Source organism: Liolophura sinensis, chromosome 1 (assembly GCF_032854445.1).
Source record: "Liolophura sinensis isolate JHLJ2023 chromosome 1, CUHK_Ljap_v2, whole genome shotgun sequence".
In the NCBI taxonomy this organism is placed as follows: Eukaryota; Metazoa; Mollusca; class Polyplacophora; order Chitonida; family Chitonidae; genus Liolophura; species Liolophura sinensis.
In genome coordinates, this window is record NC_088295.1 from 2,147,767 (window position 1) to 2,167,144 (window position 19,378).

Here is a 19,378-nt window from a genome sequence, read left to right on the forward strand (position 1 = left end):
TAGCTGATGAAGGCCAAGCTTCACTCCGCTGCACACCAAGGTCCACGGGCCTCACTGGTCTGGTGTTAAGACTAGCTGATGAAGGCCAAGCTTCACTCTGCTGCACACCAAGGTCCAGGGACCTTATTGATCTCGTAAGCAAAACAAAAATAATTTAAACACAGCAAACCTTTCCTTTAAAAAAAGTTTATTATCATGAAATGTTTGTGTTGGTGAATTGGTTGAAGATTACATAAACACAGGTCATCAGTCCGATGCAATGGATACACAACTTAACACAGAATACATGAATTTTCTGTAGGAAATAAAGGTAAGAATGAATGGAAAAAAGACAACAAGCACAACCTCAGTCATCACCTCATTTACACATTGCCAGACAAACACACACAGTAAGAACACATGCAGAGACAGCATCAAATAAAACAACTGTCTGGAATTTCAATCAAAATGTTTTGCTTGTTGGAAGAATCCTCTTAGTATGAACACAGTAAAATCAGATGCACCAATCAGTTAATAAAAAAGACTTTCTCCAGATTCCAAGCTCAGCACTATTTTTTGTGACAACAAAACTTTCTCTTCCTTTAACATGCCATGTAAAATAAAAACACTATATGTACACAAACCCTCACACAGCTCATTTCAAATAAGCCATCAGCAATATCTCCATCTCTCTGTAGGGTTATGTCAATTTTAATTATGAAATCAAAATCTACATGATCGCTAAATAGCTGAGAGACATTTTTTGGACATGTACATCTATGTAATGAAGTGAGTACAAACTTGTATCATGAAATGATACAAGCAAGTAGAACTCTGATCATCAATGAACATTAAATTTACACCCCTGGTTAGTTAGCTTTTTATTCCCCTCAACTATCTTTAAGGTCCCTGTGATAATATCCTCATGCACACAGAAATTTAACCAAATAATCTGGTAGAGATCATCACCATACCCCTCAGTATCACAATCACCTGTTCTTCTCCTTGCCCTGATTATCTGCCCCTGAAGTCACCTGCATATAGCATTCAACAGCTCAAAACGAGATCATTTTCCCCATCCCCGGAGCAGAAAAAAGCATTACCCAGTCGTGATGAACAGCGTCGCACTGTGAACACAAAGCCTTTGTGCAGCTGCTGAACTTCTGACTATAACACTGAACAAAGACTAGGTACACTTTGTGACACCAGTACCCAAAACCTTGCCCTAGAAGCACAATGTGTCATGTAGCATGAGGCCATGTGAGCACTGTCGGCATGCTGTCCCCTGCCCATGGGATCAGCAGTTTGAGGCGGGTAAGGCACTCTTATCCAAGTCCATGAAGTACAGATGGTTCAGAGCTTCTCGCCCAGAGATTCTCTTCACTGGGTCATACTCCAGCATTTGCTGCATAAAACAAAAACATCAGTACTTATCATATCAACTGTACACAAAACATCAAACTACAAGATAATGAAGCAGTCTTAGACTTAAGTTATACTTATTAAGTTATGGTTTTATTTCTGAACTTAAATTTGAACTTACAATTAATTTCATTTTTTTGACTGGTATTGTTCGCTGCACTAAGAAATACGTGGTTCATGGCTGGTCAGGTTCACGGATAGAACAGGTCAGCCACACTCCGGATGAGACATCTTCTGGGTGCACTTGCTAAGAGGTGGGTGCAGCTTTGAACCGTGGTTTGATTCCATGAGATGACAATGCTGGACCTCTATCTCAGACTCACCTGAAGAAGATCCAGGCCTTTGTTATCAAGCCCCTTCACTACTTTAAACAGGGTGTTCTTCTTCCAGGCAGGGAATGTGGGTTTGTAGTCTGGTAGGGAGCTAACTCCAGGCCACGTCTCCTCTGTGGGAGTGGTCAGTGTTCTGTTGGAAAGACAAGAATCTCCTCTGTTCACTGAGCCCACGGCAAGCAGTACAGAAGTGTGACAAGCTTATCACTGGAACTCTGTCATGCTCTCAGTAAATTAAATACGATAGGCCCAAAAACTCACAACAGGCAATAGCTGGTTTAGACTATCATCCAGAAAATTGGACACCGACGCAATATCATTGGCCAACAAGTAAGCCAAGTAGCAAATATAGTTTGATAAGGTTATTTTCAGGATTGACTAATATTTTTATGTTTTATAGGATGAAAACGAAAAAAAAAAACCACTGTGCAAACTGTATAAATCAGAGAAGCGGTTCATATGAAACAGCATTTTTTGTTCATTCTCCAATAATATTGGTCAATCCTTAAACATGTAATTTAATTTAAGAAATAAAAGAATGTGACCTAATCTTTTACTTTCATTCCAAACTGTGAGAAACTGTTAGTCGATTGTTCTGAAAAAAGAAATGCCACAGGCTCCAGGATACACACTTTATGAATGAGACATTTGGGGCCAATGAAATTTGTGATCAATGTTCTATTGTTACTCAGCAACGTCATGTGCCTAGCGAGTGAAACGACGAGGCAAAGTTTACACTGGCGGGTTGTCTCAAAAAGATTAATGAAGAACATTTTAGACGGTGAAATAAGAACTTTGGGTGCAGAAGATGCAAGGCAAGTTGAATTAACTTTGTGAGGCTAGGTCACTATGAATAACATCTGTGATACCTACCTGAATATCCTGAACAGCTGGTCAATTTCAGAGTCTCCACGAAACAGTGGTTTATTCATGACCATTTCAGCGAAGATACAGCCAATGCTCCAGATGTCCACTGGGGTGGAATATCGCGGTGATCCCAGCAAGACTTCAGGGGCTCGGTACCACAACGTCACTACCTGACAACAGCACAATTACATCACACCTCTGTCAAGCTCAAGTCAGGCATGAAATCTGGGCATTCAAAGTCTATATTTATGTACAACATGAGTTTTAATATTCTGAATGCTAAATCGGTGTATTAAATTTTGACAAAATGGCATACATTACGTTCAGTGTAATGCAAATGTTTCAGTCATATGATGATGAGGAGCCATTTGGTGCGTGCACATACATCAAGGATGAGAATTGTAATTGGAAAAATAGTCTGAAGATATTTTATTTGTCGAATGGAACGAGCACTGCGAGTACGCGAACAAACAATGGGACCGAACAGGGGTGAGCGAGAGAGGCGGGATTTCCCCCTTTCTTGCTGGTGAACAATTTTTAATGTTTTGATCATAGTAAGATGTGCTGAAGAAGTATTTCAGAGGGTATATTTTGTAGTTCAGTTTGGTACATTGGGTGAAGAAAACCATTGAAAATTCCTTCTGAAGAACAGAGGCAAAAATTTTATCTCCAAAAAAAATATCCATTTACAATTAAAACATTGGGATATCATCTACATGTATTCAGGATTAACTTACTTCGGCAATGTTGTTGTTGTAACACGTTATTTAGTTCTGGCAACGTTTGGCAATAAGATTAAAGCCAACAAGGACAAACCCAAAAGCATATTCACTATAACAACTAGCACCTGGTCTACTACCATATGTGTTTTTATGTGTGCGTATGTTCCACAATTGTCCTTGTTCCCCTGCTCACTTATTTGATCAGATCAGAACACAGAGAACACATGACTAAACCGCATCAACTTTTCTAATGTCAGATTCCAGCGAAACCGTAACAGTGTACACACCAATAATGAGTGATACAGTCTTTTCCAGCCATGCCCACTCGAAGCTAGCTTTAATCCCTGCCTCTCTATCTCTCAAGCCCTTCGCCAGTTTCGGCCTGCTCAGGCTGTTTTACAAACAAGGAAAATTAAAATCTGACAGAACAGGAATGAAACCTACCCCCTCCCCCCACCAGCACCCCTCCACAAAATTTTATTACAACTTTAAACAAATGTCGAGTCACATTTTTCACAAGAATAAGTTGGAAATCCGCGATTCCGCAAAAATTCTCATCCCTGGTACATTGTGTCTTCATATGGTAGGCCACCGAAGTGCTGCCGCCACTGAGCTATACTGTTCAATGCACCAGACATGACACCTCAACCAGTCATATTATAGACTTTGAGTGCTGAGCGCCAAACAAGGCAGCAGCAAGTACCATTTCTGAAGTCTCTGTGGTATGACCCAACACAAAGTTTTATCCCGGGTCTCCCGACCGTTGTTCGTAGCCATAACTATTATGACATGGCCTTTGTTCATCCATTTCCCATGACCTGACATGGGAATGACAGTATGTGGCCCTGTCAGGTCAGTATGTGGCCCGGAGCTGATCACCCACCTCATGAGTGTAGACACGGACGGGAATCCCAAAAGCACGAGCCAAGCCAAAGTCAGCCAGTTTAATCACGCCTCGCTTGTCAATCAGCAGGTTCTGGGGTTTGAGGTCACGGTGAAGAACACGCCTCTGGTGACAGAACAAAATCCCCTGGGTAATCTGGTACAGGTAACTCTGGAACAAAACAATCACATGACCTCATCAGATTTAGAAATCCATTAATAATACTATTTACACAAACTCTGAAGAGTACAGAATGTAGTGAACTCTGTGGCTCTGGCAACTTCTAGCACCATTGTCGTGTCAAACTTGCTCTTGCAGTTACTTATGTTGTCACCTACTCTAATTCTTCTAAAATTTGGGACGCTATTGGCAGTGTTGAAAGTAGAATATTACATTTCTTTACCTGCCTTTTGGAAAATTGAACCTATAAGTATGTCGTTCATTAGATCGTCTAACCATGTGAGAAAAAAACTCAATGGTTCTGCACCAATTACACATGTATTGGCCAAAATGAGCAACCCAGGTGTCTCAAATTTTGGAAGAAATATTTATTTCTTAATTTGATTGGTGTTTTACGCTGTACTCAAGAATATTTACTTTTTTATCTTCAGCCAGCATTATGGTGGGAGAAAACCGGGCATAGCCCGGGGGAAACCCACAACCATCAACAGGTTTCTGCAAGACCTTCCCACGTATGGTCGGAGAGGAAGCCAGCAAGAGCTGTACTTGAACTCACAGCAATCACATTGGTGAGAGGCTCCTGGGTCATTACGCTGTGCTAGTATGATAACCAACTGAGTGACGAAGGTCCCCATTAGAAGAAATAGACTATACAAATAAACACCACAAATAAATGCGCCAGAGGATTTTTGCACCAAGAACCCATTCAATCCAAAATTCTGATAGCAGATGCTATCCATTTATTAATCTCTGTCTCGTAAGACTACATCAGATGGCATAACTGACATAAAATACTCTATATCGTCCACAGCACACACGAGAGAATAGACATGTATCTAAGTGTTACATATATCAGGTTCCCCTGTGGCTAAGCATGATGGCAGAAGGCCTGCCTACCAATGTGTACACTTATGACCTCTACAACATACACATGTACATTCCTCCATAATCTGCTTTCTTGTCAATGACTAATTTAACCCATGGCAGACACGTCAACAGGCAGGGCTGCATTTAAATCAACGAACACTTTGGATTTGGCTGAACATTATCACCTGTGACTTTTACAGATACGACAAAAGTTCCAAGTGACAACATCAATCATAATACAAGGTACACGCATATTTCCAAAATGTGTTCTCTTGAATTTGTAATAAGAGAAATCCAAATTATCAATGTTCTGCTTTTATTTTGTCCCATGTTATTTTACATTTGATTCAAGGTAAAAGCAATTTTGACACCTTGAAATTACAGTTATCAAACATATGATTTACCTGTAACTAATGAGTGGAACATCCTGGTGTCCTCTTTGCACCAATCTCACTTATGATTGCACTGACTGATTTATTAGAGTGTTAGGGGCTAAACCACCATCATTGAGCAAGTTACTAACAAACTTCTCCACAATCACATCCATTATTTTGATGTCATATTTGAGAAGGGTCTTCAATGATCATATGAAGATGGCCACTTGAATGCTGCCTGTCAAACATTATTTAACACAAGGCCGCACGACTAATGAGGAGTTGTGGCCCCTTATATACCACTCGTTTCTCAGAGGTTTATCATTAGTCTGGTTCCCCAATGTATTCAGCGTACCACGAAAACTAAAGCTATCTGCCCTACCCTTGGTCAGTAATATGTAGTACCGTTAACAAGTTTACAGCTGGGGAAGCCTATCAAGTTAGCATGGCTATGAAATTGGCTATGTGTTCTTCAGTGAGAGTCCATCATTATCACTCTCACCACTATCTGCACAACAAATCACTTTCAAAATTTGAAAAGCATTCATAAATTTCAAACTGCCAGCACAAATGGCTTTCATACACTTACTTTAATCAACATTTTGTCCATTGTCTGCTCACTTGGTATTGTATCCATGTATTTTTTCAAGTCCATTGACAAAAACTCAAACACCAGGTAAAGCTTGTTATCTTGCATAAGAACATCTTCTAAGCTGAAATAACAAATTTTAATACACAATATTTCAATCACATTATTGCCTGAAAAATCTAAAAAGACAACAAAGCATTTCAAAGTGACTCATCACTCTACATTTTTAAAATATTTTTTGAGCTGTATCACAAATCACTTAGGACTATGACTTCAAATGGACTTCATAATCACTTAAGACTATGACTTCAAGCCCTTGAAGAGTGAGTGAGTGCTTGGGGTTTAACGTCGTACTCAACAATTTTTCAGTCATATGACGACGAAGGAATCATTAGGGTGCATGCACGTGTAATGTGCCTCCTTGTTGCAGGACGGATTTCCACCGCTCTTTTATTTAGTGCTGCATCACTGAGACGACTTACCGAAGGCAAGTAAGCAGCCCCGCCCGAGCCATTATACTGATATGGGTCAACCAGTCGTTGCACTATCCCCTTCATGCTGAACGCCAAGCGAGGAAGTTACAACTTCCTCTTTTAAAGTCTTAGGTGTGACTCGACCAAGGATTGATCCTGGATCTACCGGTCCCGAAAGCCCTTGAAGAACATATTTCTGTCCCAGATTTACACAATTCTACAGAAAAGGGATTCTCTGACTATAGTCCAGCCATCTTGATGTAAATTCAGATAAATAAAGACAGCTTACCAAGCTTCAAAGACACATGTTAAGGACTTTATTTAAATACCCTCACTATGAATGTCAAATCTTACTGACAGTTTAACTGAAAATGTTCAAATAAAAGTCCTGAAAAAAAAACGTTAGTTAAAACTAAGTCTGACTTAATCTAAGAGAATATTGTGACCCTGAGGCCTACCAGACTATGTTAGGATGACTGAGCTCCTTCAGCAGAGAGATTTCTCGTATCGCAGTTGAAGGAACACCTTCCTCTTCACTCTCCAGCCGGATTCTCTTCAATGCACAAATTTTCTTTGTCTTCTTGTTCTGACCTTTGTAGACCACTCCATAAGTACCTGAAGGGTTGCACAAACACAACACATTCATCTTCATCACAGTTTGCCTGGTAAGGGGAGAGCACTCAGAAAGTGACATACACCTCTGGCAACATTGTAGGATACAATATTACATAAAGTAAACAGCAGTTAGCGTTTTCCATACCTCTGCAGAAAGAACAACAACTATAAATTACTGTACAAGCATAAATTTACAAGCAAATGATTCCTGGCAAGGAATGGAAAGCTTGGAAAATCTTTGATGCAAGTTCTGCCTACCTGAAGAGTAAACCAGCACTGTTACACATTTGTGACACCCCTTGTGAAGGATTCTGTATTCAGTTTTATTCTAAATCGTTATGGGAACTAATGATTTCCACAGTTTCACTGTGCATGTAGCTGGCCTACTACTTTTAGTCCCACTAGGTTTATGATCGACCCACAGATGTATGTTAATACCACAAATATATAAAAAATTAATTTAAGAACAATAATTAGATTAATTTCACTACTCGTCTCACAACTGAACATTAGCTGTCAGGAATTTTATGCGCTGTACACACAACTATAAACTACACTGAATATAGTGGTTAGGCCTACAGGTATCCAGTGCTAATGATACTGTTTGTTATACTGCCACATCTGTGAAGCTATATTTAGAGGTTAGACATTGTATAAATGGAAAAAAATACGTGTAAATTACAAACAAAGCACTAATTAGCATACATACAGTATATGTACAATAGCCTCCGTGAGAGAATATTTAAAATGACACTCACCCTCTCCAATTTTCTCAATTTTTATGTAATCTTCCATTGCTGTTCAAACTGATTACACTATTCGGTTGGAACGTATAGCCAATATAGTTGTCAAATGCTTCGAAATCCGGTACCAGCCTCTGGAAAACATACCAAGAAAGACAATAAGAACTTGTCGCCATATATCAGTAAGGAATTCTGATGCCTGCTTTGTGATGGAATGTGTCCGGGCATGTTTTCAAAATGGTCGATATCAACATGCACATCATCCGAGGCTCGCGAGAAGGCCCCAAACCTCAGCATAGAGAAATCTGCAGAGGTTAGGGAGCAAGGCCACACTAATTAGATAATCATTCGCTCATTTGTAAAGAACCTATTTGGTAAAGGATGTCGAATTTGTAGAAATTTTAAGTGGCATCCTCAACGATAACGAACAAGTAGGACAATCGAAACAAGTTTATGCACACAAGTGGGTTTCTCAGAAAAATTGTGGGTTACAGAGATCAACCAAACCGTTCTTATGAATTGCGAATTGACACAAATACGCTAAATTACAGGTATTTTCCAAAGATATACATTTTTCTTCCTTTAACTTCATAAACTTACCGTACTTTCCTCTCCCTCATGCACCCTGCTTGCACGTTGTCTTCAGATCTACCGCCTATTCGAATTGACCAATAGAAATGAAGTATTTGCGTGCCTCGCTTTCGCCTGTAAACATCGGAATATTGGTGCAACAGTTACCTCCCCTGCAGTGCTACAGGCATTTAAATTTCTCGTATCGGTAGCATGTTTACCAAAACGTAGCTCATCAGACTTAAGTGGGCACGTACATGTAGGCCTTTTGAACTTTATATTCCATAAGCAACGAGTAGGCTATGCATTGTTTCGGCCGTTTGGGGTATAAAGATCGATAATAAAATGCTGTTGCTGGTCTGTAAACTCACAATCAAAAAGGTTATTACACCCCCACGGTGTATGGAAATCAACTACCGGTTATCATTAGATGCCAAAAACTTCCACCTGCTATTCAATTTTAAATTTTCAAAAATTTTAGATTCAAAGTTTCACTCAGGCGAATGGTGGATAAATCAGGCCTATATCAAGAGAGAAAAGAATTCATAACTTGAGCGCAATAAAAGCTCAGACAGATGACATACACAGAGATAACCCCCCCCCCCCCCCCAAAAAAACCCAGGTAAATAAGAGCATGCAAATGACGAATCATAAGCTGTATTGCTGCATATGCGGCAACCGGATGTCCCACACATTGCCTACGAATATTCGATCCTCTGTGACGTCATGACGTCACAATTGCTTTCAACGGGGAAAACCAACGTCACGCGAAAGGATGATGTGTGATCCGTCCACACAGACCACGCTTTACACTTCCACGGCACAATAAGAATTCTATCTTGACGTCAAGTAAAAATGTGCGTTTCGTGTGACGTAATAAAGACATCATGAAATTTATGTGGACGACAGCTTTGCGTTTGTGATCAAAGCCGATCGATACTTTCCGGACTCTTCGTGACGTACCTCTCATGTCCGAATGTTTATGACATCATAACAGGTATACGTAATATGGCAACGACGGTTGTTTCTGAGTGATTGTCCCGTCTATGTGGGACGTAAATCATGGCTCCGAGGGGGTTTTTGATTAAATTAGGAGCAATTTTAAAGCGATATAAACAGAACAAACGGTAAGTGTTGACGTTTTAGATTTGATGTACGCAATTATAACTACATTAGGAAATTAAGCTCTGATAGAAGCGAGTGTGATAACTGGACACCCTAAACAACTGCAACATTCACTGCAACTCGGATGTGAGTGAAAGTTTAAAGTATTATTTGTAGACCTACCCCCATTTAGCACGAGTAAAAATTATGAACATTATAAATTATGTTCGAATCTAACTGTTATCAGCTTGGATGTTATGTAATTTGTACCTGGAAGCCTGTCAGATACTTTCGTCAATCGAGGTGAGTTGGTATATTTCCCCTTGCTTTGACAGGCATCGTAAATGTCAAGTTGGCCTATTATACATCCCAAGCTATTCAAGACAATATACTGTGTTTATACATCTTTTTTCAGAGGAAGTTTCTTAAAAGAAACGTGGATCTGTGTTAATGGCTATATGTTGTAAATATTTCCTTTACCAGACAAGTGATCAAAAACCAAGATGCTTTGTTACCTGGAAATAAGATGGAGACAGAAGACTTTGATGTCTTTGACCAGTGGTTTGGCCGGCAGAGGAAGATTATACTGGAATACTTAGGTAATAAACACTGGTAAAATCTAGTAAAATAAACATTCGTAAAGTCACAATTCTCAACCAAATAAAGTAGATGAGTCCAACTGAGTTAAGTTATAAATAAAAAGGAACCTTTGCCTGCAGTATGTAGGGGGAATATTATACCTGGCCTTATTAAAAGTTGTACATATTTACCAAGGTGTTACTGTAATGATCCAGCATCTATATTACTGATTGGCCGTACAGGCTCCAGTATGTATAAACAATGCCCATACATGTCAGTGGGTTTATGAGTATACCTAAGTCATGCGTGTTTGTTTATTATAATCTGACATACGCGTATGATCCTAGATCCCAGAAACACTTAGTAAAGGAAGTATAAGGTACATACTACTTACACAACACAGCTTTACTTGTGGATACAAATAAAGTTTTTGCATAAAAACGGGTTCTGTTTCTTACAACAATCGTAACATCTCACCCAACTTAAACGGCCAAGACAACGTTAACGGCCATGGTAGCGTTAACGGCCATGGCACCATTAATGACCATGGCCACATTTAACTGGCTATGCATACATTAATCGTGTTTTATTTTTAAAAGTCAGGGGGTAATTTAGACTGCCTTCTGACTGAAACAGGATAGAATATACTAGCTATCTACAAGCAGACCAAAGGGAAATTCTCTGCGATCCAGTGATAGAATCGCTAGCTTCTGTCCCATAAGTCACTGGTTCAAACCCATTGTGGTTGTCCCGTCGCAGCTGTGTTGTGAGCGGAGTGGGGGTGGCGTGACTGTAGCCGTAGATGTTTTGGAGCGTCTTGTGACTGATTCACTGCCATTACCCCGCGAACTTGACTCGTTTGAAAAACTATAGGGTTTGAACAAAGGACGGTAGGCAGTACTGACCAACCACACGTCCGTATAGCACATTTGAAATGTACGTCTTAACGAACGTCTCCTAGCTTTAGACGACATTGGGTGTTGAATGTTACAGGGGCTGAGGATCACGAAGAATTGCTCGGTCTCAGAAGATTCTTCAAACAGGAAACAGACGTTCCTCAGATTCACCTCCACTTCGGCATTTGGTCATCATTGTCAAACTGTGACCACAAAGTGACTTTAGAAAGACTGAGTAGGTAAGACTGATGAACTTTTAGGCCTCTACAGGTGTTTTGTTTACAGATCTCATGAACGTGGTGTAAACATGAGTTCACTCATCATTCAGTGCGTACTAGGTGGAACTCTCAGATATCTTCAAGTCTCATCCGAAATGAGCTACAAACAGGGACAAACCATTTCTGTTATTCTGACTGGACTAAAGGATATGTTCAGTCAAACCACATGTCCAAATAAGGCATATTTCAGCTGGCTAAAACTCCCAGCTGCCGAGGTTTTTATCAAAATAACTACGTATAGATTGAAACCGTATGCAAACGGTTTTTCCACTTGGCAGGGCACGTTATCAGTGAACTTTAGGGGGACAATTCTTCGATTTCCTCACTGTCAAACTATCGGTACGACAAAAACACGGCAGTGGAGAGAATGATGGCGTAAGACTGAGGGACTGGGTCAGAGTTTCATTTATTGTCTCCCACAGGCTGATAAATGAGTACCACATGTCCAGGACAAGTTTCCCGTCCACTGAAGACGAGTATTCGATCAAAACTTACCAGAGTTGTCTGGTAAAAGAACATGACATCATTCGACAGATTGATCGCGCTAGACAGGTACAGTATAAGGTTCGGTAACGAGTTGTAAACAAGGCAGACCGCCATTTAATGTGTATAATGCTCAAAGTATATCAGTAAGAGAGAGAGATCGCTAGTTAACTGGTGGGGAAGCACCAACTTCATTCCCTTTGCTTGAATTTATTGCACTTCAGTTCAGATGGAATGTACCAATGTCTATGTACCTTGGCTAGACAGATATACACTCCGTTGGTCTCACTTTATACGTCGCCATTGTAGAATTACCACCACCACATCCTAGTTTTGGAGAAATTCAAGGCGAAACAGGACCATGTTTATTTGAACATGGAAGGTGATTATTATAATCAGAGGAGAATTGATCATCAAGCACGAATCTCCAAGAAGACATACGAGGACATCTTGCGCTTTGAAGCCGGAAAAAGTCGGGGGGATCTCATGAAGGTGAGAAACGATTCTTCTGCCCTAACTGTAGTGCAAAGGTTAACTTTACTGACGTTAGGGATCACCCATGAATTGTCATGTGTCTGGCAGATCTCCCATGAATTACCATTTGTCTTTGGCAGATCTTCCAGGAATTGTCATGTGTCTGGCAGATCTCCCATGAATTACCATTTGTCTTTGGCAGATCTCCCAGGAATTGTCATGTGTCTGGCAGATCTCCCAGAAATTATCATTTGTCTTTGGCAGATCTCCCAGAAATTACCATTTGTCTTTGGCAGATCACCCATGAATTGCCATGTGTCTGGCAGATCTCCCAGAAATTATCATTTGTCTTTGACATAACCTGTATGTTACCATTTTTCTTTGGCAACTTGCCTATGAATTACCATTTGTCTTTTTCAGATAACCTGTGAATTATCATTTGTCTTTGGCAGATTATCCGTGAATTATCATTTATCTTTGGCTGATCACCCATGAATTACAATTTGTCTTTGACAAATCGCCCATAAATTACCGTTTGTCTTTGTCTGATCACCCATGAATTACCATTTATCTTTGGCAAAAAACGCGAAATTACCACCTGTCTTTCAGTGACCACCGTTGAATTACCATTTGTCTTTTTCAGATAACCCGTGGATTATCATTTATCTTTGGCAGATCATCTGTGAATTACCATCTGTCTATGAGAAATTACCCATACGTTACCATTTGTCTTTAGCAGACCACCCATGAGTTACCATTTTCTTTGGCAGTTCACCCATGAGTTACCATATACCTTTGGCAGATCACCCTGGGTTACCATTTACCTTTGGCAGATCACCCATGAGTTACCATTTACCTTTGGTAGATCATCGATGTGTTACCATTTATTTTTGGCAGATCACCCATGGGTACCATTTACATTTGGCAGATCACCCATGAGTTACCATTTACCTTTGACAGATCATCGATTAGTTACCATTTACCTTTGGCAGGTAACCCATGAGTTAGTAATTACCTTTGACAGATCACCCATGAATTAGTGCGACTGATCGGATTAGAGGAGGAGAAACGCCTGACACAGCTGATGGCCATCACTGAAGAGTACTTCCTGCTTCAGCTGAAGAGCGCAGATTTGGAGTATGTATTACAGTAACGTATTTCACCCTCCAAACCACAGTTTTATTCCATTTTCTTACCTTTCAAAAACGATTGACCGTTATTGTTGTGAGTGTTGACGCCTCAAACTGATACTGTTTGGAGCGCTTGGCCGTTATTGTTGTGAGTGTTGACGCCTCAAACTGATACTGTTTGGAGCGCTTGGCCGTTATTGTTGTGAGTGTTGACGTCTCAAATTGATACTGTTTGGAGCGATTGGCTGTTATTGTTGTGAGTGTTGACGCCTCAAATTGATACTGTTTGGAGCGCTTGGCCGTTATTGTTATGAGGGTTGACGTCTCAAATTGATACTGTTTGGAGCGATTGGCTTTTATTGTTGTGAGTGTTGACGTCTCAAATTGATACTGTTTGGAGCGCTTGGCCGTTATTGTTGTGAGTATTGACGTTTTAAATTGATACTGTTCGAAGCGATTGGCCGTTATTGTGAGTATTGACGTGTCAAATTGATACTGTTTGGAGCGATTGGCCGTTATTGTTGTGAGTGTTGACGTCTCAAATTGATGCTGTTTGGAGCGATATTTTACGTTAGTGTTGACACTTTGTGGGGCTATTGGCTGTTAATGTTGCTGGTATTGACGTCTCAGATTGATATTGTACGGAGCGATTGCCTTGGCCGTGATTGCCTTGGATGTTTACGTCTCAAATCGATGCCGTCTGGGGAGAAGTGGTAATGAACGTGGAAGCATTCTGGATACTTCGAAGCGCTTGGCCGTTACTGTTGTGAGTGTTGACGTCTCAAATTGATAGGCCTACTGTTTGGAGCGCTTGGCTGTTACTGTTGTGAGTGTTGACGTCTCAAATTGATACTGTTTGGAGCGATTGGCCGTTATTGTTGTGAGTGTTGACGCCTCAAATTGATACTGTTTGGAGCGATTGGCCGTTATTGTTGTGAGTGTTGACGTCTCAAATTGATACTGTTTGGAGCGATTGGCCGTTATTGTTGTGAGTGTTGACGTCTCAAATTGATACTGTTTGGAGCGATTGGCTGTTACTGTTGTGAGTGTTGACGTGTCAAATTGATACTGTTTGAAGCGATTGGCCGTTATTGTTGTGAGTGTTGACGTGTCAAATTGATACTGTTTGAAGCGATTGGCCGTTATTGTGAGTATTGACGTGTCAAATTAATACTGTTTGGAGCGATTGGCCGTTATTGTTGTGAGTGTTGACGTCTCAAATTGATACTGTTTGGAGCGCTTGGCTGTTATTGTTGTGAGTGTTAACGTCTCAAATTGATACTGTTTGGAGCGATTGACCGTTATTGTTGTGAGTGTTGACGTCTTAAATTGAAGCTGTTTGGAATGCTTGTCCGTTATTGTTGTGAGTGTTGACGTCTCAAATTGATACTGTCTGAAGCGCTTGGCCGTTATTGTTGTGAGTGTTGACGTTTCAAATTGATACTGTTTGGAGCGCTTGGCCGTTACTGTTGTGAGTGTTGACGCCTCAAATTAATACTCTTTGGAGCGCTTGGCCGTTATTGTTGTGAGTGTTGACGTCTCAAATTGATACTGTTTTAGCCATTGGCCGTTATTGTTGTGAGTGTTGACGTCTCAAATTGATACTGTTTGGAGCGATTGGCCGTTATTGTTGTGAGTGTTGACGTCTCAAATTGATACTGTTTGAAGCGATTGGCCGTTATTGTTGTGAATGTTGACGTGTCAAATTGATACTGTTTGGAGCGCTTGGCCGTTATTGTTGTGAGTGTTGACGTCTCAAATTGATGCTGTTTGGAGCGATATTTTACGTTAGTGTTGACACTTTGTGAGGCTATTGGCTGTTAATGTTGCTGGTTTTGACGTCTCAGATTGATATTGTACGGAGCGATTGCCTTGGCCGTGATTGCCTTGGATGTTTACGTCTCAAATCGATGCCGTCTGGGGAGAAGTGGTAATGAACGTGGTAGCATACTGGATGCTGTTTAACTCTATTGGCCATTTGATCGCGAACCGATCATTTCGCCATTTCATGAGATGACTGGCTAGCGTACACTTCATTTGGGATGTCTATCCCTGCTGGCCCTGTGATACATTGCATCAGGTTACGAATTTAGTGGTGTATTAATTACTTGATTAAACCAAACTTGTGAGGGCGTTGAATTTAGAGGTTGTGGATGTTTATGTTGGCAGTTGATCCCCATGTAACAAAGAAAGAACCGACAAACTTTTTGTTGCATGTATAAAGGCTGTCATTTTTAGTTTATAAATTCTATATTTCCCGTGTTCTTTGTGTAGCAACAATCGGAGAGATGCTCTGAGACACCAAATGAAACATGTGAAAGTCACTGGTGTGAAAATTCGGGACATGGTCAAAGACTGGATGAGAAGTCACCGGGATGCTGTAGAGTACCCAGAATTCGAGGTAAACGGGATGTGTTGAGTGATTGTACGGTTATCATGATCAGGAAGCGTGGGTATAACGTGATTATGATTGGCCTAAAATATTCAGGTCATCACCGAAAGCTTGCGGCTTTGCTTTTACACCCAGTCAGTCATAGATCATATGTATTTGCTTCTGTATCAGGAGTGGTCTTTATGATATTCTTTAGGAAATAGTCTGGCGATCATCGACTTTCAACGTCCATCTTTTGGGTGGCGGTTTGGGTGAATGGGTTTGTTTGGCGGTTGGCGTATAAATATTTGAACTGACCTACTCAGACCATCGACGACATAGTTTTGGCGATATCCTGAGGGTGAAGCCAAAACGTTTGTCCGATTCAGTTTACGACAATACGCAAAAGAACACAAACATACTGCGCACGGGAATGGAGCTTCCTACTTTTAATATTCTAGTCATTAATTATACTGCCTTTAGCTGTGCTAAGTGACAAGTTTTACTTCTGTTTCTACCAGCTGGAATTCAATGACGGTGTTGGACAGAAATCCTACAGTAGCACTAACATACTGCACACCATCAAGGAAGAGTTGAATGCTCTACAGACAAGGTATACCTGTTTACTGGCTGCACGTATCAGTGTCGGAATTGTCCAAGATCAGGCCTGTATATAAGCACACATATAAAGAATTGTACAACAGATTTCTCAAGAAAGTGAGTGTTAAACATCATGGCTAATAGAATCACATGTGAGCAGTGAATATCTTGTATGTTACACAAGTCATCTTGTGTGTGGTGTAAAACGTCTTGGGTGTTATACACGCCGCCTTGTGCGTGATACACCTTGTGTGCGAGAGAAGACATCGTGTGTGGGCACCAGAAGTCCATTACCTAGAAGAATGCAACTTTCCTCTAGCTAGTCTCCACGGCATTTCATACTTTCTTCCATTTCTAACACACTGTGTGACGTATCTACGCAGCCATGTATTTTTTTCTCTCTATTGCTCAGCTAACGTTTGAGAAACGGCCGATGCATGGCGGCATCCAAACGCGGTTGTGTTTAAATACACTTTAAAAAATTACGACAAGGGAGAGTTTTGTAAAAGGACAACAATGTCTTTGATAATAATTGTTTTAGACTCGCTTGGAAATAGCCAATGCGTTTATAACTGCATACCAGCAATGATTATCGAAATCGTAGTTTTTAAATACGGAGCTTCAGTTTCAAGGTGTGGCCAGTTCTTAGCTATAGGGAAGCTAATGGACTTCTGGAGAGACAAGACATCTTGTGCGACAGAGGGAAGACGAGAGATAAGACATCGCGTGTATAGGCAAGACATATTGTGTGTGATACAAGACGTCTTGTGTGTGAGACAAAACATTCTTGTGTGCAATACAGGACGTCTTGTGTGTGAGACAAAACGTCTTGTGTGTGAGACAAAACATCTTGTGTGTGATACAAGACATCTTGTGTGTGATACAAGACATCTTGTGTGTGAGACAAAACATTCTTGTGTGCAATACAGGACGTCTTGTGTGTGAGACAAAACGTCTTGTGTGTGAGACAAAACGTCTTGTGTGTGAGACAAAACGTCCTGTGTGTGAGACAAAACATTCTTGTGTGTAGTACAGGACGTCTTGTGTGTGAGACAAAACGCCTTGTGTGTGAGACAAAACGTCTTGTGTGTAATACAGGACGTCTTGTGTGTGAGACAAAACATCTTGTGTGTGATACAAGACATCTTGTGTGTGATACAAGACATCTTGTGTGTGAGTTTTGCTTTATGAATTGCTGTTTCTAAGTATTCTTTCCGACGTTCCGGTTGTCATTGTTTTCTTATACTATATTCTGGCTGATGACAACCAAATTCACAACGTTCTTTTGTGCGTGGCATTCAGTCCAAATAGTATACGATCCGCCTGCTTCGCCTTGGGTAACACAACTTATGCCTTCCATTCTCTCTAATACAATCTAACAAAACTCCTCGTACTGCTCATCGACCCTCCCAAAGGAGATCTTATATGTCTCCCACATATTCTGTCCCTACGCCCGGCATTGTATCATGGTAAGTAACGATCCTCCCAAAGTGGGTGTCACCTGTTGTCTAATAAGGCTGTCCTGTTCTAACGACAGCCAGGACGAGGATTGTCTAATTGTCAAAATGGTCTAATTTAATGAGTGTTCTCTTCGCAGATTAAGTGACAGTCCGTGCAAAGGAGATGTCATCTATCTGTCAGCCTCTAACGACATCCTGGATGAGGATTTCCACAGGCCAGAAGGTAGGTTATAGCTTACACTTCTCTACGTGTGTACAAGGACCTGTAATTAAGGTATAATCTGAGAAATGTCTAACTGATGACTGGGTATGGGGATATAGGACTGCCACCTATACATATTCATCTCACCTCATAATCTACACCTACACCTATGTAATATCTGTAACCTACACGTACACCTATGTAACATCTGTAACCTACACCTACACAACATCTTTAACCTATACGTACCTCACGAATCTGCCTGTTTTTTCTTTGCATTAATATACACATTCGTGAAAATTGCACGTCCGCATTAGCAATGTGACTTAACCGTGACGCCATTCAGTAACACCGCGTCTTTTCTCCACATACAAATTCTTGCGCCATTCATAAAAATATTACTACGTATTTAAAGCATCTAAAATTTTCTGTCAGAGTTTCATTTCTGGTGAAATGATTGATGTTTGGTGTATAATAAATAGATCACTGGATGAGTACGAGCTGATGTGAACGAGATCTATGTCTGCGTGACAGAAGCATAAACTCACAAGCTCGTTCACCTTCGGCGTCCCACAAACATAAATCTCGCCCACATCTGCCCATATTTGTTCAATAACCTATAACCTATAATCACGGTAAGGGTTTTTGCTTTTCAGATAAACCAACTAAAACTTAATCATATTTTACTGATATATGTAAATTGTATTCAGAAATGTATATCATGTAAAATTTCTGAAAAACGCCTCCATTTACTCATGAGAATAACCCATGCTAACAGTACAAAACAGATGTGAACTATAACATAGCCGTTACAGCCAAAACAGTTCGGTTCTCAACAGTTTCCATTTTTTTGGTTAAGAAACGTCAAAAGAAGCACTGTTCCAGACAGCGTCGGACTACACCCAGAAGAAGTCCTTGGAAGTTAGAGATCTCAGTGTGGAAGACGTGGAAGAGAAAGATTCCAATCATGTCTTCTACCCAACAGTGACGTCATCTTCACGGGCTTTCACAGTGGCTAATCAGCGGCGGCGTCAAGTCTCTAATCCTAACCAAGGCCCGAAAAGGTATCTTCACTCAAAAAATTAATCTTTTAAATTGAACAGAAAATCTGCGACCTAAGTGATGCTAGAATGATTTCTGCTATTCCAGCAGATTATTCTGTTAACTATAGCACACACATTCTAT

At 40.5% G+C, this 19,378-nt stretch overlaps 1 protein-coding gene across 1 annotated transcript; it reads right to left on the reverse strand.

Annotated features, from left to right (window-relative positions):
• Positions 1–200: 200 nt before the first annotated feature.
• On the reverse strand, positions 201–8,693 carry LOC135474830 (cyclin-dependent kinase 1-like). The gene is made up of 8 exons (XM_064754445.1): positions 8,647–8,693; positions 8,062–8,180; positions 7,147–7,303; positions 6,216–6,339; positions 4,206–4,376; positions 2,607–2,770; positions 1,725–1,866; positions 201–1,384 (listed from the first exon to the last, which is right to left on the reverse strand). Exons 2-8 carry the CDS (start codon positions 8,096–8,098, stop codon positions 1,277–1,279), a joined length of 903 nt encoding a protein of 300 aa, XP_064610515.1. The 5' UTR covers positions 8,099–8,180; positions 8,647–8,693; the 3' UTR covers positions 201–1,276.
• Between the last annotated feature and the right edge of the window lie 10,685 nt (positions 8,694–19,378).